The sequence below is a fragment of the Topomyia yanbarensis genome, chromosome 1 (genome assembly GCF_030247195.1).
Source record: "Topomyia yanbarensis strain Yona2022 chromosome 1, ASM3024719v1, whole genome shotgun sequence".
Classification (NCBI taxonomy): domain Eukaryota; kingdom Metazoa; phylum Arthropoda; class Insecta; order Diptera; family Culicidae; genus Topomyia; species Topomyia yanbarensis.
Genome location: NC_080670.1, coordinates 165,380,693 through 165,402,995, shown reverse-complemented (window position 1 = coordinate 165,402,995; position 22,303 = coordinate 165,380,693). Strand labels below are relative to the sequence as shown.

The window sequence follows — 22,303 nt, the reverse complement described above, 5'->3', positions numbered from 1 at the left end:
GATCGAGCGGACCTCTGTACGCTTAAGGGAGGGACTGCTTGGCACGCAGGTAGCCTATTTCAGGCTACCGATAGCGGAATCCAAAAAGGTCATCGAGAAAGGGAGGCTGAAGATCGGCTGGTCAGTATGCCCAGTAAGCATACCCCAGTCACCTTCGGTGGACAGGTGTTATCGGTGCTTAGAGTCTGGCCACAAGTCATACGACTGCAAGGGCCTGCAGACTGGAGCAAGTTGTGTCGTCGCTGTGGTAAGGAGGGACATATTTTGAACTCTTACTTTGCCGATGGTTCTTCAAGTGACTAGAGAAGTGCGCTTGGCTTCTTTGTTAGAATCTCCCTAACGATGACTGCGGTTTTATCGCCGGATCAACTCGCTACCCGCGAACGGTTTTAAAAGTTACCACAGTGCATTTCTCTGTACGAACCATTACGAACCTTACGGAGAAGAGCTTAGCTCGTTCGACTGATACTCCACAGCGACAACGGATGGTGCCTTTGGAACAATTGCTACGAGCTAAGAGAGTGAAATTTCCTTGGTAGTTAACCCTCCGGAAGTCGCACATATGGCCCACTGAACGAGCAGTTGCTGATGCTCTAAGACGATTTCGTTAGCTTTTCAGAGCAGCGTCCACTCAGTGCACTAGCGCGACTGCCGGAAGCTTAACTAGCTTCCTTCAACAACGATCCAGCACCGTAATCAGCACTCTTCGTTTTGTGGATAAAACTGTCCCGAAGAAGACACTATCTATGCAACTATTGTCGTGGTCCGTCACTTTCTTTCTTACATGAAGTTAACAACCTCCGTATTCCGCATCGTCCTCGAAAGGGACAGCGGTGAAGTTGCAAAACAATACACTGTACGGAGTGTATAGTTGTTTACTATAATTTTGGGTAATTTATCACCCAGTGCTAAATTGTTCAATGCTCTATATCTCCTTAGTGGGGAAGAATTTAGGTAAAAACTGTTTTTTCTCCACTAAGCAGAAAATTGTTTTAAACCACACTAATTTAGTGACAGGACTAAGCTGGCGACGGATTGGTTAGTGAAGCGAAAGCAATTATATGAAAAAAATTCCAAAGGCAGGATTCGAACCTGCAACCTTTGAGATTATCTCTGGGATATAAAGACGTCCCCGAAAAAAACATACGATTATCTCTAATAAAAACTCGGGCCTTAGTATCTAGCGAGGAAAATTAAATAGATCAAATGTGTTGGGTGGCAGCTGCGGTTGTGTGTAATCTTGCTTTGAAGGCAGGGCACGATCTATGTCCCCACTGCGATAATAATAAATAATAAACATCGAACACCATGTTCGCTCTAGTTCTGTGCTCATCCTATACCATCATTTTGTGTGCAAACTCGAATGCGCTAATGCGTACCAAAAGACGAGCACATGTTCGTCTGCACAACCGAACCCCATGTACGGTGGGGTTCGGTTGTGCAGACGAACGGTGTTCGTACACACAGGTTCTTGATATTAGTTTTCTCTTTCTCTCACCCATCATCACTAGCATTGACTCATTCTGTTTTGTGTGTGCCTTTCTTATGCACACACACGGTGTACGTACATGGTGTTTAAACCTAAGTTTGCACATGAATGATGCTTGGGTTCGGTGTTCGATGCGAACCTGTACACATAGTCAAAGCATGTTTGAGGTTGAATGCGTGCACGAAATTTTGTACACGGGTGCAAACTTGTCGATGTTCATGGGATAACAAGCATTGGGCTGGAGACTCAAAGGTTGCAGGTTCAGATTCTGCCTCTGGGTTTTTTTCACATAACTGCTTTCGCTTCTTTCACCATTTCGATATGTTTTCCCCGTTTGATACCACCAAAAATAAATCTTAACATCTGAATGAGCAAAAACTCTATTCACTCGTGGAAAATGCTGTTTTAACTCATTTTGGAAATAAGAAATTTTTGACAGTAATTCTGATGGTTTGATTACACGAGGTTCAGGTTGTTGTACATTCACTCAGAACAGTCAGATATCGCCTCCCCGCTCTCCCTCTATGAAAAAACAATAAATAATGAATACATACTACTATTCAATCTAAAAGAGTTCGTTTACGCTTTCTCGTCAACATTTCTCAGAACTAGCTAGTTGCTTTAGACATTCACATGTGTCATGTGAGTGGTTGGATTCAGTGTCTAACTGGAGCCAATTTTAAGTACTAGTTAAAATACATACTCCAACTTGACCCCAAGTTTATGTTTGTTACTGATGAGATTTTCTTTCTGTTCTATTCTATTTTCTATTCTAACCCTTACACAGCCAGTACTGAAAAGCATCCTGGAAAACACTGCAGTTATACTTTAGTGTTTTTCTTGTCAACATTAATATTTGAAGCATATTAAAATATGTCGCAAATATTAAAATGGCCAGGCCTACTGTGCAGAATTGGGTTTGAAGTTGTTTCAATATTATTCGGCAATTTAATTATTCATTTAATGAACAATTTAACCAACGAATCGTTTTGAAACTTCAATAAGGATGAAACGAGGACAACCGTACCGACCGTTTCAATTACTGATGAGATTTTCTTTCTCTCTCAAACTACAAGATGATCGTTGACGACAATTTTGACACTGGAGTTCCAAAAATAGTACGCCCAAGTATAGTATACTTAGAAATGAGGGTCATCAGTCTAAAATCCAGGAAATATAAAATGTTTTCGTATCTACCCTAGCCTTCCATATTCTGAAAACCAATATTTTGTTTTATTTGAATAAACATTTTCATTCCTCTAACAACGATTTCTTTTCTCTCTTTCCATCTTTCAGGTGAGCTTATCATTTAACACCCATAGAACAAGGATGACAACATTTGCCCATGTCAAATCCGTTGACGAACGGTCGCCATATTTACCATATGCCCCAATCCGAACCGTGCACATCGTTCATATCGCAATAAAATAAACATAATTGGTAAAATTGTTGGAGTATGACCACTGCGCTACGCGCTACACTCAACCCCCAAATTCTTGCTAAACCTGTCAACGGAACGGAATGGAACGGAACGGACTGCGAATCCGAAAAACGGTGCATCGCCAGCTGCTGTTGGTCAATCGTCGGTTCAATATTCCACGCGGCAAAACGGTTCCCTTTCCGCCAATGTGCACTTGTATGTATGCCCAATAATTTTCCGAGTCGAGTCTGGACCGTACGCTACATGTTCCTGGAGAACAACATACGAGCAGTCAGTCCCTGTAATTGACAACACGGCATGCACCCAGTCGTTGAATGTTCATATACGTATGTTGAAACGCACTATTTACCGGTGATGTGCCATTGTTGGGTGAAATGAAGTTGTTATGAATGAGTGAGCTATCAATCGATCGGGTTCGTACGGGGTCAGTCGGAGAAACGAAAACCCGTTTTCGATTCCTGGTTGCTTGTCGTGCCGCCCAAGCCGGCGGTGTTTGAATGCAGTGAACCGTGGCAGGAACGTCGCGTCACATTTCGTTGGGTTCGATTCGAATGAATGTGCGCTGCAGCAGGAACGGGAGTGGACTACAGTAGTTAACGTTCGGGTTTATATGAACCGTGTTGTTTTTCTGTGCAAATATTCTCTCCGCCGAGCAGGAGGATTCCTACTGTCAGTTAGATCGTTTCAATAGACCTGTAATTGTTCTGTCGGGGATCGAATTCTATATCCGCTTATTTGATTTTTTATGCGCTGAATTCTGGATTTAGGTAGTCCGAATATTTTGGCTTCGTTTGTGTTAGATTTTCATCATTCTGTAAGAACACGCGCTTTAAGTTGTCATCGCTCAACTTTGAAATTACGCGTTGCTTACGTAGTCTATTAATATAAACACTGATCACAAACTAATTTTCAAAATTGTTCGAAACAGGTGCATATTACCTACAATGGGTTCAAATATTATGAAAGGAAATGGTTCGATCAATTTGGACACCCGATAAATCATGATACAACATCTCTTGGAAGAAAGATCCAGCGTTCAACAGAACATACCTTCCCATAACCAAGTATTTATTTAAAACTCCTAAATCGGGTTATATAATAACAATTTCCCCTAAACATTAGGATTAAAACGCGGCCAGTTACGGATCTCATTGAAGAAAGCATTTCCCGGACAAGCGGTGGCCGTAGCCTGTCGATGTCCAATCAGCCAATAGTTGCTGGCAATGTGTCCCTGGGAAACACCGCACGCGATCAACGACTGAGCGGCATTTCTAGCTGCCGCATTCGGGATGGCATTGGTAAACGTTCCCATCACGCACAGACCCATCGAACGATCGTTGTATCCGGGAGCGTGGGCACCCTGACGTCCCCAACCGCGACCCTCGTAGGCAGCACCATTCTCACCGATGCACCAGTTGTACCCGATATCGGCCCATCCGTTGGTGTTCATGTGGAAGTTCTGAATGTTACGCATCTGCTGGGCACAGGCGGCATCCGTGGTACAGTGGGCACCGGCGGTGTGGTGCATCACAACCCACGGGGCTGGACGGTTCGGTAGGACAGCAGTGTTGGCAGCACGGGCTCCCCATCCGGCACGGTTGATGATGCGGGGACACTGCTGGGACACAGCGACCAGCGAGGTCAAGGCAATAACGAGCACTGCAGCGACTTTCATTTTGTTCACCTTCAATAGCAGGGATAAACTGAGATCCGCTTATCAGTGAAGTCATATTTATACGAGCGAAATCAATACTACATAGGAGTTAATTCAGGATACACAAGCGACTTATCTACGGCAGGAATTTGTTTGGGACGGTTGAAAAGCAGAGACTCTAAAAATAATGTATGTTCCACAGTCGTAAAGATTTGATTTCCATCTCATAGCGCACAGCATTTGAACTAATTCGTTCGTTGCTGGAGGTGCGAAAGCCGCTATCAGGACGCCGGCTGGACTAATCGCAAACAGGTGTATGTCGGTCGTGTGTCATTCACGACGGGTATTCCCCTTTATAAAATTAATGAGTCTGGCTCGTGTGAATGCTGTACTCATTTTCAGGATGGAGTTTTTTTACTGCAATGAAAACTGTTCGCCACGATGGAGGAGCTTTCTTTATTCATTTTAGAATGATTAACATGAAGTAGAGGGTAAATATTTCTTCAATTATGGTTTCCGACATGTTCAGGCACTGCTCGATTCTAAAAATGATCCAGTCAATTTTTATGTTGCGAATTAGTTCATTTCAATCCAAAAATAAAATTTCATTTTATCAAACGATTTTAGCAAATATTTCCCACCGTTATGTTAATTTGGACCCAAGCACACATTACCGAAATATAGTAAGTAGGAAACAGCAGTGACTTTGTTATTGATCCCTTGTTAATATTAATAATGAACACCAATTCTGGCGTCAGGCGATGACGGAAAAAAATGTTAATCAGAAGATGTTTGATATTCTAATGAACAGCTATTAAATAGTATTGTTTAAACAGCTGAAAGAAATTCGCCTTGGGGATTTGACTATGAGTATGTTTAAGGTAACTATTTATTCTGCGAATAGCGAGTGGTTCTAAATTCTTTGCATAGCTTCGAACAGATAGTAGACAGAATTATATGCTTTAGATGTATTGACAGAAACACTTGGAATCACCGTGAAAGCGAACGAAGGAAACACCGGATACAAAAGAAGCGTGCATATTACGAGGGAGAGAAATATGCAATTGTATTCAAGTTTTAGATGTATTGTACAATGACATAAATACATCAAAAAAGAAATTATAGTGTAGCCAGTAATCTTGAATAGAAATTATGTTCAGCCAAGGAGCTATAGACCAAGGTACTCATCCAATCCCAACGCTCCTCCTGAATGAGTGCCAGCAAATTACATCTTCAATATTACCTCCTTCGACAAAAAGTTTAGTGAGAGCATCGACTTTGTTGCTTATCCTCTGCACAAACAGTACAGTATCGACTGACTTCAAACAAACTCGTATTAAAGGGCGAACACGAAATTATTGCGACACATTCAACAGGGCATAACTTTTTTACCATTGGGTAAAAATCAACCAAATTTTGCACACTTTCTCATTGATGTGTATTGTTTACATGCTGTCAAACTCGAAGTCGTGTTTTTCGATTCAACGAAAATGGAAGTGAACCAATGCGAGTCAAAAGAACAAATTCTTTCCAAACACCTGGAATTTCCTGACCTGTCGCACCGGTAGTTGGGAAAAATGTTGAACATTCACCATTCAACCGGCTGTTGAAGCGGTTTCAGGTGCGTTGACGTTGGACCACGGCAAAGGAGCTGGAAGAAAACCGGGACCGGAGAACAAAAAAGGGGAGGGAAAGGTAAAGCGGATGATTAAAGCAAATCCCAACGCCGTGATTTGGCTAAAAAGATCGGCATGTCCAGAATGCAAAGAAGAGAGCTGGACTACATACATACAAGGGACAGAACTTCCCAAACCGCGATGAGCGGCAACAATCGACGGCTGAAACTCGGGCACGGAAGCTCTACGAGAAGATGCTGACAAAATATGGCTGTTGTGTGATGGACGACGAAACGTATATACAGGCCCGTAGCCAGGATTTTGCTTCGGGAGGGGCTTGAAAATTATTGAATAAATGTGTAAATTATTATCTGATGACTTGAGATAGTCATCGGAAACTGAACGTAATTATGAAAAGTTATTAGTGAAAACAATTCCAAAACTAAGACAATAGACACTAAAAAAACCCTAAAAATATGTTGTCTGTTACAAGAAAGGCTATCGACTAATTAAATTTGATTATTATTAATTTACAAGTTAGAAATTTCTCTAGTTACAAAAATGAATATTCAAGAGTTCAAAGTATTTAGGGCTGCTTGAAAATACTACGCATTCTAGACTAGTTTACAAGGTGTAGAAGAAGCAAAATTCTCGACAAACATATGATTACGGCCTAAAAGCCAACTGTCAAAATCCACTTTGAATGGAAATTCCAGACAAACCGTTACTAGTCGAACACAGTTCACAACAGTTTATGAAAGAGAAAACTTTTCTCTTTCATTCACTACCCACATCTGTGATTGGCGTGAAACGGTTTGTCCAGAATTTCCATTCAAAGTGGATTTTGACAGTTGGCTTTTAGGCCGTAATCATATGTTTGTCGAGAATTGGAATGAGTAGAAAAATATCCAAAAACCCGTCTCACGAAACTTTACACGCATTTGCTAATCAGGAGAACGAAACAAACGTCAAGGTTGTCTCCATGGATAGGAATATATCAGTGTGAAAACCAAGTTTAAATTTGCTTCAAATCTTCTGATAAGGCTGGCGATTTGTAGATGCGGAAAATAGGTTCAACTCCTATTTTCATGATCGGGCGTCTTGCTACTATTACTAGTTATGTGACTTCATCCGAAGTTTACGTTAACTCAACTTTGTGAATTTTTTGATTTAAATGATACTGATCATGTCGTAATCATAACAACCCTGGGAAAAACACATGTTTTTTTCATTTGACTCTCGTGGGGAATGGGTTAAAGACTATCTTCGACAATATTATCAGGCAACTGAGAATAACTATCTATTTATCTATTTGAGTAGATTCTTCTGAGATACTTTTTATATCATTGGACTTGCGAATTAAAAATATCGTAGAATGATTTTCCTAGATCACTGAAACTATAGTAAAAGTCAAAATGTAAAGTGAATGCAAAAAACTACTGATTTCACTACAAATCAAGAATAAGAACCTTAGCTCTATTGACTTTCAGCAATCTTGCAAAACCGTTGGAACTTGAGAAGATTACCTAGATTAAGTAAATATTATAATTGAACATTTGAAGGTTTTATTTCGGAATTCATGGGTTTTTGGACAATGTAAAATATATATTTCAATGATTTAATCTACTAATGGAATCTACCCAGAATTTAAGCAACTGAGCGAAACTGCTAAGAACTTGTTCACTAATCCAAAGAAAACTACTTAGCACTGATTAGTGAATGCTTCTAATTTACGTAAAATTTGGTAAATATAACATTGATGACACCACCAAAATAACTAGAAACTATAACGATAGGTGAGCTTAATAATTTCAACATCACTTGCTTCCGACACATGGGAGAGAACACATCGCACTTACGTCTAATTTGCCAAAGAGGCTTTGTCTGTTTTTAAATTACAGCAAATTGTCCGTTTCCTGTGAAACTTTTGTAAAACTTTTTGTGAATTTGTTAAACAAATATGTGGACGCTAATCTGCTCAGTAATTGGTTCGTTTTTGAATAAAAATACTTAGCTCTTGATATTTTTTACAATCATCATCAAGATTGGAAGAGATATATGACTTCTTGAAGAATGTTGTAATGTTTGTTTGATTACAGGTTTGTTTAACCACTATTTGTAAAAAAGTTTCAATTAAAGTTTGTTGCACCTAACGCATCAAAGTTGTACGGATAACAAAGACGAAATGTAAGATCAGAGCGCAATTCCGAAAGCACTGTTTAGAGTATAGAAAAGATAGAAGAGTGATCTTGAGTCGATTTCGATTGGTTGTTTTTTTGACATTAAAAATGTCTTACTCCACTATCTGGGGCTAGGTGTCATTCTAAAATCTAAACTATCTCCCATGTAACGAAACTATGTAAGGTTTGCACGCTTATAACTCCGATATTACTTGATGGATTTTAATCATTCATACACCAACCGATTCAGAAACACCTAACTTAAATATTGGTAATAATTTAATATCTCCCCAATAAAAGTAGACTTTTGGAAATTGATAAAATTAAAAAGTTCACGAAAATGGGAAAATTACCATTCGTGAGGCAGATTTCTCAGACACAGCCGTCCATAGAGGGCACCTTATTGGCTCAATCACACACGAAAAGTCATAAATAGAAGCGACGCATGTCCGTTTAAATCAGTTGTTGCTCTTATCCCATGCGAGCAACATCGTCTCCGGGCGATGCAATAAGCGCTATCGATTTTCGGCAACGTTGGCATTTGCACACACTCGCACCTAAGTGACTAAACCATATACGGTTAGTTTATAAATAGAGGTGACGCGTACACGTTTGAATCAGTTTTTTTCTTATGTCGAACGGGTAAGATCATGGCACTACAATAAGCGGTAGACGCTATGCATTTTCGGCAGCGGTGGCCGTGTGCGGATTTGTCGGGTACCAGCATGGTGTCACAGAATGATTTGCAAAGTGGGTGGACGGGGTGGTTTGGATTTAATTCAATACGGTGTGTGCTGCTTAAGAGTGTTGCGTTTGAAAAAAATATATTGATTTGTTATGCATGCGTGTGCGTTGTAACTTGTTAATCCATGTTTACGGCGCTTTGTAGCTGCGTAGGGTAAAGAGCCTATTGGTTTTCATATGTTTCATATTTCGGTTATATGTTTTTTTATCAGTAAGGCATCTGACACCGTGCTTCCGTAGTTAATGCACTGTTCAGCAGCGTAATATTTTATGTAGGAGAGTGCACTCAGGTTTTTACGCGTTTTTTTTTTGCGCGGTATTTTTTACGCGGATTTTGAAATTTACGCGGTTTTCATTTACGCATTTTTTGAGATTAACGTGGTTTTCATTTACGCGGCCTGTATTCCCTGCGTAAAAAAAAACTTGAGTGTAATTGCATCGGAAACAATCACATTCCCAGGAGAACTTTTTGTTTTCTAATTTCCAGCCTATTTTTACTAGATGGATCAGCAAAATAATGCCAATCAGCTAATGAGATACTTGATTAATTGTCATAATAGATTACCGTTAAATGACCTTCAATAAATTATGTTTTAATGGGGAGGGTGTATAGCAAATTGTAACATATGAAAACAGGAGAGTGAGCAAGAACGTGAGTCGATATGTGTGATAGATAAAATTCATTTGCACGCTCTTGAAAAAAGCTACATTTTTAATGTCGCCGTGGTCGTGTCCTGTACACAACCCTTTAATTTTTTTCTCTCTTTTCTCTCTTATTTAAGATTATCTCTCTCATTTTATTCCATGACGAGCAAAAACAGAACGAAAGACTGTCACATACTGAAGACATGAAATCAAAACACTTATCCCAACTTATTGGCTTATAGATTCAATCAGTCCCAACATTTTAGTCGCTCTTCGTGATTGCCTATTGTTTTGCCACTTTTTGATCCGTCCACTTTAAAAAAAAAATTTAACACGTTTGTTGCTGATATCACGGATTTACGGATTAACAGTGTGATTTGTACGGAACGAATTCCTCGTAAAAATAAAAGCAAACGTCAATAAAAATGGTATTTCGTTAAAATGATGCAAAACAAAAACTGTTCTCGGCTGAATTGTTCTCAGACAAATTGAAATACTTTTTGTGTAGCACAGTACAGAGTACAGAGTGCACAGTGTGCACTGACCTAATACAGAAATTCAAATTTGTGTGCAATTCAAAACCTTATCATTTAAAAATAACAAACAGGACCGTGGGTCTTTTTTTATATTTCCTTCTGCAAACAATAAAAATATTATAATGAGTTTAAATGGTTGTCTAGCAGATCTCGCACAAGCGTTTAGTCATTGCACGTGAAAACCTGTTTACGAGTCGAGGAAACATTTTTTTCCTCGCCAACTATGTCTTGGGGGGGGGGACATTGATTTTCTCATCGTCCATATATAAAAGTATCTTAATTATAGCATTGTCACACACAACCATGTGTTTTAAGTTGTTCGAAATAAATGGGTTTCGTCTGGGCTAATTTGTTGAGCGCGTAAAGCCTGACATGGTAGAACTCGATAAAGGCGGCTTCCGAAAGTCTAACCTCCATTTACACCTTCAGGAAATGTTCCACATTATGAATGCTCGGTCCTATGCGAATCATCAATAATTTTTTAATCACCGTATTTGGCTGGAGCACCACTTTTTGCTTCTGCTACTCACTGATCTCGACAGATTACTACAGCAACAATTATAGTAACAGTTTCTTTTATTCTTCAGACAAGGCACACAATATAAAAGTTACTATTTTTGTCGTTCGCTTCGCACTGGCTCGAGTAAAAGCATAAAGCACACTGAATTTCGTGTTCATTGCCTTTGGTGGTTAGAAATACCTTCTTCAACTTTTTCTCAATAATTTGTTCAAACCAATTGAGTAACAAATTTTGTTAAAAGTCGCCGGTTTTTTTAATTTATTTTTGAAAAATTTCGGGAGGGGCTTTAGCCCCCTAGCCCCCCCTCTGGCTACGTGCCTGCGTATATAAAAGCCGATTTTAAGCAAATTCCGGGGTTGGAGGTTTTCATCGGCAAGAGCAAGTTCTATGTGGACGACAAATTTAAAAAGAAGAAAATGTCGAAGTTCGCCTCCAAATATCTCATTTGGCAGGCCATCTGCTCTTGCGGACTGAGGAGTGAGCCATTCGTGACAAAGGGCACAGTAAATGGCGATATCTACGAATCTGAGTGCCTCGAGAAGCGCCTTTTGCCGTTCCTGCTGCAAGAACGACGAAGCTCCGCTATTTTGGCCAGATTTGGCATCATGCCACTATTCTAAAAGTGTCCTGGAGTATGAGGCCAATTCTGTCCATTTTGTTCCAAAGGACATGAATCCGCCAAACTGTCCGGAACTGCGCCCGGTGGAGCAGTACTGGGCAAGGATGAAGCGGGAACATCGGAAGAGCAAGAAGACAGTCAAAGACGAGAAGGACATGTTGAGAAAATGGAAAAAAACTGAGAAACTGGTACCGAACGACACTGTAAAGACTTTGATGGAGGGCATCAAGCGAAAATGCGTTCAATTTTACACTCAAGACTCCATCGATTAACTTTTCTTTTGCTTTTTGAAGTAAATATATGTATAAAACTACCCTAAAATTTTGGTTTGATTTTAAACATTATAAGAAAATTGGCATGACATTTTCGGTGTCGCAATAATTTCGTGTTCGCGCTTTAGACTAAACGTGCGGTAGGTGGAACAGTTACTAAAGGTGAACACAGGACTTACCCTCACAAAAATTGGCTACATTATGGGCGTAATGTAGTAGCGATAACCTTCGGAAGTTTAGTCGTGACTGGAAGAATCATCAGCCGTGACTGGAAGAATCAAACGCCAACTGATCATGTTTCCTGGAGTTCTGAGTGCCCCCTGTATCAAACTCGATCTACCACCGTTCAACCGTCAGGAGGAAACTTGCAGGGACATCTTAAAATCTATTATCAGAACGTGAGAAGGTTACGCACAAAAGTTGATTAGCTGTTTGTCGCTGCTTCGGATGTTGATCATGATGTTATTGTTCTGACCGAAACGTGGCTGAATGATCAAATCAACTCGCTCTAATTATTTGCTCAAGGTGCTCGGTATATCGTAACGATCGCGATCCTAATAGTGCAGGGAAGAAACGTGGTGGTGGTGTGCTCATTACAGTTTCCAACCGACTCTCATCCAAACACAAAAATGACACTCACAATCTCGAACAACTCTAGGTAAATATCCGTGGCCCCTGTACTAATCTTTGTGTGGGTGTTGTATATATTCCCCCCGATTCCGCAAGTGATGTAGAAATTATTCAGAAGCACATAGACTCCGAAATTGACATTGTAACTTCCATTGAACCCAACACGGCACATCTACTATTTGGTGATTACAACCAACCTGGACTTCTTTGGAAGAGCACTCCCTCCGGGTATGCTTTCCCAGACCTTTCTGAATCAACCTTTTCGAGGGCGAGTACTATCTTACTGGACGGAATGTCTGTACTGAACATGCTACAAATGTCTACAGTGAGTAGTAGGCGAAATCGAACCCAGGACCTCCTCCTTATAAATGAAGAAGCTGCAATGAACTGTACAGTATCAGAGGCACTTGAGTCTTTAGTTGCTGTAGACGCACATCATCCTCCACTTCTGGTAACGCAGATTTGTCCGCAGCTGGTTCTCTATGACGAAATGGACGATGTTTCGAACCCTGACTTCCCTAGGCTTCATAACTCACTACAACCAATCGACTGGTAGACTTTCTTGAATTTCGCGATCGATGTAGATGCTGCCGTAGAAAAACTCTCACTGGTGTTAAAACAGCTTTTCAGTATACATGTGCCTGCACCTCGTCCCCGAACAAAACCACCATGGTCCAACAACCGGCTACGTAAACTGAAAAGATTGCGAGCTGCTGCGCTTCGACATTACACTATTCGACGAAACCCGGTCAGAAAAAGGGAGTTCACTATAGCCAGTAACAGCTACAAAACATATAATCGCTTTCTCTATTCAAGACGCGTAGCACAAACCCAATCCAACCTAAAACGAAACCCAAAACAGTTTTGGTCCTTTGTAAATGGGAAACGTAAAGAAAATGGGCTTCCTTCCAGTATATTCCTCGCAAGTGAAACGTCCAATACTCCCAGCGTTATCTGTAACTTGTTCGCAAAACATTTCTCGAGTACATTTCAGAGTATCGTGGCATAACCTCGCTCTGCACTGGATCAAAGTTGTTTGAGATCCTAGTAGAAAATATGCTCTTTCGTGAGACCAAATCATACATATCGAAGGACCAACATGGCTTTTTTTGCAGGCAGGTCAACAACCACCAATCTAGCCCAATTTACATCGTACTGTATTAAAAACATCGAAGATGGATCACAAGTAGACACTATATACACTGATCTTAAAGCTGCCTTCGATCGTGTAGACCACTGTCTTCTTCTGGCAAAGATCGAGCGGCTGGGTGCTCCATCAAATTTTACAGGACGGCTTAAATCATATCTCGTAGATCGTTTTCTGTCTGTGAAATTAGGAAGTAACGTGTCATATAGCTTCATCAACTTGTCGGGTGTACCTCAAGGGAGCAATAGAGAACTACATCGAACTTCAGCGACATCTAAATGCTTTCTGTAACCGGTGTAATCGCAACTTGTTGGCTCTCAGTGTGTCCAAATACTCTATAATATCTTTCACGCGCAGAAAAAATCCAATTCTCTGGAGCTACAACATCGCCGGCCAATTGCTAGAGAGAGTGTCAGTTATCAGAGACCTTGGTGTACTCCTGGACTCGCAACTGACATTCAGAAAATAGAAACCTTGGCTTCATAATAAGAATAGCCAACGAGTTTACTGATTCATATTGTCTGCGGGCATTGTATTTTTCACTTGTTCGGTTTGTCCTGGAAGCCTCCGCAGCCATTTGGTGTCCTGACAAAGTTTGAGCCAAGATACCCGTATATATGGATGATGATGAAATCAAAGTACATCGATTTGCACAGCTGACTAAGTTGAAGTTCCTTAAAAGAATCATGTCGAAATACAGAGAAGGGAAATCCATTATTTGAAAAAATCCCATTATTTCATTTATTCGGTCATATTTCTGGAGACGATGACATTTTCATTTTCATCGAGTGTTAAAAAACGGTCTCTCACTGGCAATCAACGATGTAATAATCACCGACCCACGAGAAAACACAAACAGAATCGGTAATCGTTTCCAAACGCTATCCGCGAACGACGACCTCCCCGTCGCCTTCGTCCAGTACAAGACACGTCTCGAAGCAACCCCCACCACTTTTTCACCAAACTCTACAGTAGAATATAACAAACCCGGTTCTCCGGGACGGAGCTCACTGCTGCCCTCAGGACAGCCCGCGGAAAATCGGTTGGCCCCGACAGAGTAGGGTGCCTAATATTCAAACATCTACCCCCAGGCGGAAAAAGGGCACTCCTCGATGCCTTCAATGGAATCTGGGAAGGTGGAACGTTCCCAGACGATTAGAAACTTGCCTACATAATGACAATTCCCAAAAAGAATAAAAGCACACGATCCCCGAACGACATCCGTCTAATAAGCCTTCATTCGTGTACTGCAATGATTCCAGAATGGTCAACCGAACGCTGATTACATGGCTGGTAGAAGACAAATTTCCTGATACCGCCTATTTGCCTTCTGGAAAGGACTCGAGACAGGAAACCACCTGAGATCCCACGGGGAACTGATTGAAGAAGCGAGGGCGATCATCTTACGTGCCGACATCGCCATCTTAGACGTGGCGAAAGCCTACGATACAGTGTGGGGCGAAGGAGTTCTGCGAGAACAGCACCGATAAGGCATCCATGGAATACTCGGAACCTTCTTTCAAAACCACCTAAAGGACCGACGATTCCAGGTATACATCGGCGGCGAACACTCCGACGAATTCTGGAAGACCAACAGAGTCCCACATGGATCAATGCTTAGAGTAACACTGTTCCTAGTTAGGATGAACTCATTATTTGATTCACAACACAAAGGAGTCAACGTGTTCGCCTACGCAGACGCCATCATTCTAGACACCTTGGGAAAAACAATCCCCCAAACCCGAATCTCCCCAAAAAACCGCCGTCTACGCGGTCGGACGATGGGCTCTAGCTACCGGCTTCAACATCGCTGCTTCTAAGTGTCACTCACTGGATCCTTTCACCACGCCAACATCACACCGGTTTCGTTTAACGGGGTTCAGATACTCTGCCGGAAATAGCCGAAAGCACTCAGCACAACGCAAGACAGGAAAGCGACCTTTGTCCCGTCAAGTAAAGAGCAATTGCGAGAGCCGAAAGCGGCTGGTTCGAACGATCTGCTCTCGCCACTCCAAAAACAACAACAAAAAAAAACCGCAATCAATGTAAGCCGCGCCTGAATCCACTGCGTCATATATTACGGGATCCAATTGACCTATCGCAACCTAGACGGACTGGTCGAAGTCCTCGGTCCGCCAGATTACGGATTAACCTCCAACCTGCTACCAAGCACATCTGCCAAACCCGCCTGCGTGAAAGCGGGAGTCCTTCCGTACCGTTTGGAATTCGCTGAAACAGTATTCCCAAATTCTTTGCCGCCGATTGTCGCCATTTGCAAGGGAGTTCATGGGACACTACCCAGTGAGATTCATGGGTTCCCTTGCCACCACGGACCTAATATTCGCGATCCGGCAGGTTCCGCAGAAGTGCCGCGAATACAACGTGCCCACACATCATTTGTTCATCGATTTCAAATCGGCGTATGACACAATCGATCGAGATCAGCTATGGCAGATAATGCACGAGTACGGTTTTCCGGATAAGGTAACACGATTAGTGAAAGCGACAATGGATCGGGTGATGTGCGTTGTTCGAGTATCAGGGACACTCTCGAGTCCCGGCAAGGTGATGGTCTATCGTGTCTGTTGTTCAACGTTGCGTTAGAAGGTGTAATAAGAAGAGCGGGAATAGACACGAGTGGCACGATCTTCAGGAAGTCCGTCCAGCTTCTTGGCTTCGACGACGACATTGACAAGGCACGGAGCTTTGGGGCGATGTCGGAAACGTACATCAGACTGAGAGCTGAAGCCAGCAGGATTGGACTTGCCATCAACGTTTCGAAGACAAAATACATGACAGAAGGAGGTTCTAGAGACGACAATGTGAACCTCCCATCCCGAGTTCGGATTGACGGTGACGAAATCGAGATGCTCGACGAATTCGTGTATTTGGGCTTACTGGTAACCGCCGACAATGATACCAGCAGAGAAATTCAAAAACGAATCTTGGCGGGAAATCGTGCCTACTTTAGACTCCGGAGGACGCTCCGGTCGAACAAAATTCGCCGCCGCACGAAATGGATTATTTACAAGACGCTAATTAGACTGGTGATCCTCTGCGGCCACGAGACCTGGACTATGCTCGTGGAGGACCAACGCCCCCTTGGAGTTTTCGAACGAAAGGTGTTGCGTACCATTTATGGTGACGTGCAGATGGAAGACGGAAGGTGGCGCAGGCGAATGGACCATGAGTTGCATCAGCTGCTGGAAGAACCATCCATCGCGCATACCGCAAAAATGGGACATTTGCGGTGGGTTGGACACGTCGTAAGAATGTCGGAAGATGGTTTTTGAGGGCGACCCTACAGGAACAAGAAGACGGGGCGCACAGCGAGCACGGTGGATCGACCAGATAGAGGACGACCTGCGGACCCTTCGAAGACTGTGAGGCTGGCGACAAGCAACAATGGACCGAGTGGAGTGGAGACGGCTTCTGCATACATCAAGAGAGGACAAGGCTCTAGCCTGAACGGTAAGTAAGTAAGCATTCAGGAGAAGCCTCGGATTCTTGGAAAAAATATCGGGAGGTGAGTGCTTCACTTTTTCCATAGTCACAACAAGAACGCAAACTTCCCCCTACCGCCAATTGCCCACCTACATCGGGTGAGACCTCGTACCTGGAACGACCCGAGCCACAACATCGACTACAGCCTACCCCTGGTCGTCAAAGCAGGCGACTCCACTAACCGCATCGGAGCCCACTATCAGCAACTAGTCAACTGTAAATATTCAGGTCACCTTCAAATATTCACTTATAGATCCAAGGCCGATAAAGGGGTGGGAGCGGGGATAAGGGGATTAGAGTACGGGCTCTCATGGCTTCTGCCCTCCTCGTGATCAATCTTCTCCGCAGAGGCAGCCGCCCTTGCAGTAGCAATAACCCACCGACTCTCCGACGGTCATCTTCACCGACTCGTTCTCCGTGCCAAAGGACATCGAGAGTAGGGCCTCAAGGCACCCTTTCGTACAGGCCATTGAAGCCTACCGCGACCCACTAGTATCTATCTACTGGGCTCCAGGCTACGGCGGAATAAAAGGAAATGTCGACTCAGACCGATTGACCTCCCTCGACAGGCGGATACGCACCGAACTCTCGGTTGAAACATCGACATCCGACATCATTCTAGAGTTCAACGCAAGCATCCAACCCAGTTTCATCAACCACTGGCGAAATTTCCGCGGCCATGCGCAGAAAATCAAAGGTTCCCGCGACGTAATGGATCGACTGCAATAACCAGAGAGAGCAGAAGATCCTCTCCTGGTTTCACGTCGGCCGCACCAGATTGACTCAAGTACACAGAATAGGAAACAACCCCCATTCCAAAATGTACCCCTTGCAACACGTGCACGACTGTCGAACACATCCTGTAAAACTGTAAGGAACTCGAAAACCTACGACAATAATACGACATACCGCGATCGATCAGAGACATCTTCTGGAACGATCCTGCCCAGGCGCAAGTGAAAATACGAAGAGTGTGGTAATCCTCCGCCAAGATAGATTGAAAATGGTTTACATCATACCGCAGCTAGCTTTAATCCAATGATTTTTCGAAGGCTTTAGTGGACACAATTACCTGCCAAAATACGACTCTGAATTTATTTGAGACTGATGTCATTATCGACAGTCTCACGTGATTTTAGACCGATGTTTACACTACTATCATCATCTACTATTTACTCGTACGTCGGTTGCTTCCACCTGCTGTCAACAGCTTAAAGGTTGAACCGCTTCCCGCTTTCCAGACCCCTATATTCTTAGACCCGTCACCTACTGACTAGAAGGATACTTCCTTTCAGTCACTAGGTGACATGAATGTGATGAATGGGGCCCTAGCTCTTCATCGCCTTTTTAAACTACCCAGTCACTCCAACCACCAAGTCCTACTAAGTTGTCGGTATGAAGACGTGCATCGAAAGTTACCTATGTTGTAATCACTCTCACAGAAACGTGGTTCAGCGAAAGTACTATATGTGGGTAACCTTTCGACGCCAACAATACAGTCTTTCGTAGAGATCACAGTTCTTACAATAGTCAGGAGAAAACCGGCGGCGGGGTGTTCGTTGCTGTTCACCGCCGTTTAAAGGTGTAACCAATTGTGAGTACTTCCCGATCAGAATAAAATAACAAGATTATAACAGAACACAATTTTTGTAACATTTTGTGTTATAAGTTAGGTCTCGTTAGTAGTTAAAATAACAGAAATTTATAACAAATAACAATGCGAGATATAGTTTTGAAATATTTCTGTTATGTGTTTCTGATCGGGTTTGGGGACTAGTGTCACATAGGGTAAAGTGCCTATTTTCACCATACTAAGCAGGGTGCCTCACTAATTCATTAATTTCTCGGCCTACAATCAACGAAATGCGTAAAAATTGACATAAATAGCTTTGCTTCGTTGTTAAGAACCAGTTTAATAACACAAATGCGCTGAAATCAATGAAATTCTCGTGTTTGAGCGCAACGAAAACTCGAATCGAGTGCCCCTATTGTTGCGCTACCATTTGACTCAATGCGCTGAACAAAGATGGCAGACACTGCTCTAACCAACGGCTTCAAATGGGTAGGGTGAGAATAGAAACATGGCGAAAATGGGCTCGTCACCCTAGTATCAATCTATAGCGTCAAGTTTATCCCGTTGCGCACGAGAACAGCAAAGTTCTTGCACCTTGCTTCTCGAATAATTCCAACTACGCAGTTTAGACTTCTTCCGATGTCACGAGCTGCGCAATCAATCCCGAATCCGACAGCGTTCTAGGCAAAAGGATCGCTAAAACGACAAGCTAAAAGGGACCATTGAAATACCAATAGTAATACAAAAAAAATGATCAATCGGCGTGATCTGTTTCGATTGTGACTGACCACAAGAGTATTTTTCATTCTATATTCATGTTTGAGACGCTCAGGCCGAAATGCTCTACGGCTACTAATCTCCTATCATCATCACCCTTTCACTGTTGATGTTGACTTGGTTTCGGTCCCAATGTTATCCACGGTACCTATCCAATCATACCTTAGAAACCGCCGTCTTTGCGTCAAGATAGGCGATTCAGTTTCCGAAAATATCTTCCTCTCATCAGTAATTCAGCAAGGCAGCCATCGCGGTCAATTGTTTTTCCTACTGTTCTGTAACGATGTCAATTTCGCCCTCCACGATCTCTGGCAATCTATAGATCTACTTCAGTGTATTTCTCCTACGAAGCGGTTAATAGAATGACCGTCTTAAGACCACTCGGGGCCCCTGGGCACTATTGAACTAAGGGAGCCCCAACATAAAAATCGGCCGGTGGTTAACCTGACTGCTGTTGACCCCAGTGTGTCTAAGTTTAATACGAGTACAGGACACTTAGAATTTCTAAGATGCAAATTTCAAGTCATCCTCCAAGTCAAGCTCACAATTTGACTTTGCGTTCCTCGTTTGATCGTAAACTAAGGTTTTGAATTTAACCTATATAAACTACATTGTAAAATTCAAACCATTTTTTTTTCTGGATCACAACGTTTCTCTATGGGGTTACGATAAGACGAAGCTCTAGAATGTTGAATATTGGCTTCATTTAGGTACCAGTTTAAGAGGGTCCAGGCATACTGAAGGATTAGAACTTGGAGGGGTTCACTGTTGTAGGTTTGTGGTTGACGGTCCCAAATGTGATAAAAACCTAAATCATTTGTCCGCATCCGCAGAATGCTTGCCAGACACAGAGTTATTGGCAGTCATGTTCTGTTTGTCGCTGCGGCTCAAGCCGTTCCTAACTTTGTATAGTTCTTTGGTTTTGCTCAAAATAAATTGAAACTTGAACCGAAATGGTTGTGCAACTGTTGAATGCCATCCTGAACATGCTGTGTTGCGTTTCCTATCACTAGTAGGGGAAAGTCGGCTAATACGGGCGTTGTGGGTAAGACGGACACCTTCCGTTTCATCTGTCGGACATGGTTAGGGGCTGCAGTAAAATCGTCTAACTTCGAAAACTTGCGAACTCACATTTTTGATAACAAATGTCTTGGGAATGCATAACATGTTGGAATCTGTCCCAATCTCAAGAACTCCAAATGCTTTTCTATCGTTTTCGGAACTAAACCAAACATCTATACAGAAAGCACGTTTTACAGTTTTCTGTTGTTTTAATCTTTTGACCATTAGCCTTTTTTTCGGGTTAAATAAATTTCTAGCTTTATGAGCGTGATTAGGACTTGAACCCAGGTGAGCTTCGTACAAGGCAATCGGCTTACCAACTACACTATACCCATTTGTTCGGAGAACAAAACTGCCAAAATCCGAATATGCATGAGACCCTAACCAATCCCGTTCGCTTCATACTGGTAATAAGCAGCTCTAGTACATCCTCAGTAAAGCGGGCCGGGTGGTATGCATTACTGCTCAGCTTATCTCGTGAAAAGATAATGAGGTTTTTACGCCCATTTGGAGGGTGTCACACTAACTGCAAATGGGCTTTTCCTCATTCCATATTTCATATTTCATGTAGACCATGTAGGTCAGATGGAAAATCAATCAATAAATCAAAACAATGGCTAATGTCGCGCGATACACAGTGTCCCAGACCTACGTCATAAGCATCAGTAACAGCCGACGATAAACATGTTTTGTTTGTTTATTTATTACGGCTTTAACCTCGAGGGTCATTCGCCTTTTTGAAAATAATGTACATTTCAAAAATTACAAATTCAAAATTTCATTCAAAATAGATATCAAAATATATATAAACCATCGAACATTATTTTTGTCGACTATCCTGGGTGCACTGCTTTCCGTTTCTTGTGTTGACTTTCTTTCTCGGTGGTGAGCGATGGTCGGGTGTACCTTCTGCTGCTTGCTGATCAGTCTGTCTGCCTTCCCCCTCGCTTGTGTTTGTGTCCATATCGTCATCACTAGAATGGTTGTCGCTGTTAGATTTTTGGTGCTTTTTGTGTTTTCGAGTGACTTTGATATAGCCGTCTTCTTTCTTGTTTATTTCATCCCTGCGTACGGTGAGTATTGGCTTTGGGATGCCGTGGAATATTGTTGGTCCGGCATTCATTTGTTGGCCGGCTGTTTGTTGTGTATCAGCAAATGTTGAAGGCTGTTTGGTAGTGGTGGTTGAAGATGAGTTTTCTTTAGTTGTTTTGGCGCATGGCTTACCGTAGTGTGCAGTCTGATTACAGAACTGACACGTGGGCACCTGCCCAGGGTATGTACATAGGGTTCTTTGTATGTAGTTAACACCTTGAGATGATCTGCCCTCGAAAGTCAAGTAAGATGGTATAGGTTGGTACAGCCGCATTCGCACAACCCGAACACCGTTGAGAATGCCAGGGAAAAAGTTTCTCCAAGTGTCGTTAGAGACGGATTCCACTTCTCCATACTTCGACATGAATCTTTTAATATAATCCGTGCTAGTACGAGGTGCCAGATCATGGAGGCGAATTTCCGTTAGATCAAGGTCCATATACACGGGGATCTTGGTTTTGACGTTTTCATATTCGACGTCATGTTGCATGTTGTTCTTTGCTACGAACCTTTCTGCCTCGGCTAAGGAGTTGAACGTTATTAGTACTACATTCCTGGTGTGGTGAAGCTGGACGTGTGATATCTCTGTAAGATCAAGTTCCATTTTCACCTTGACCAATTGTTCCACCTCGCGCACTGAAGGTCTAAGACGGGTTTGCGAAAAATCAATCGCGATTGTGTTCTCCCGTAATGGGCGAAATTTATTTTGTTGTTCACTCATTTCACTCGCAGTTAGCTGCAACGGAACTTTCCTGTGTCTATATGCTACACGTACACGTTAGAGCGGCGCGGCGCGGGTAGT

General features: G+C 42.5%; 2 protein-coding genes across 8 annotated transcripts in view; one reads left to right on the top strand and one right to left on the bottom strand.

Annotated features, from left to right (window-relative positions):
• LOC131680260 (fasciclin-1) overlaps positions 1-22,303 on the top strand; it is a 613,985-nt gene that overhangs the window by 236,516 nt on the left and 355,166 nt on the right. The gene's annotated exons all lie outside the window — the stretch shown is intronic.
• LOC131680309 (peptidoglycan-recognition protein SC2-like) lies at positions 3,930-4,620 on the bottom strand. The gene has a single exon (XM_058961032.1). The coding sequence runs from the start codon at positions 4,603-4,605 to the stop codon at positions 4,042-4,044; it is 564 nt and encodes a 187-aa protein (XP_058817015.1). The 5' UTR covers positions 4,606-4,620; the 3' UTR covers positions 3,930-4,041.

What these genes read in the sequence shown, in the direction of transcription:
- LOC131680309 (XM_058961032.1), bottom strand. Translation starts at nt 4,605, where the DNA reads ATGAAAGTCGCTGCAGTGCTCGTTATTGCCTTGACCTCGCTGGTCGCT.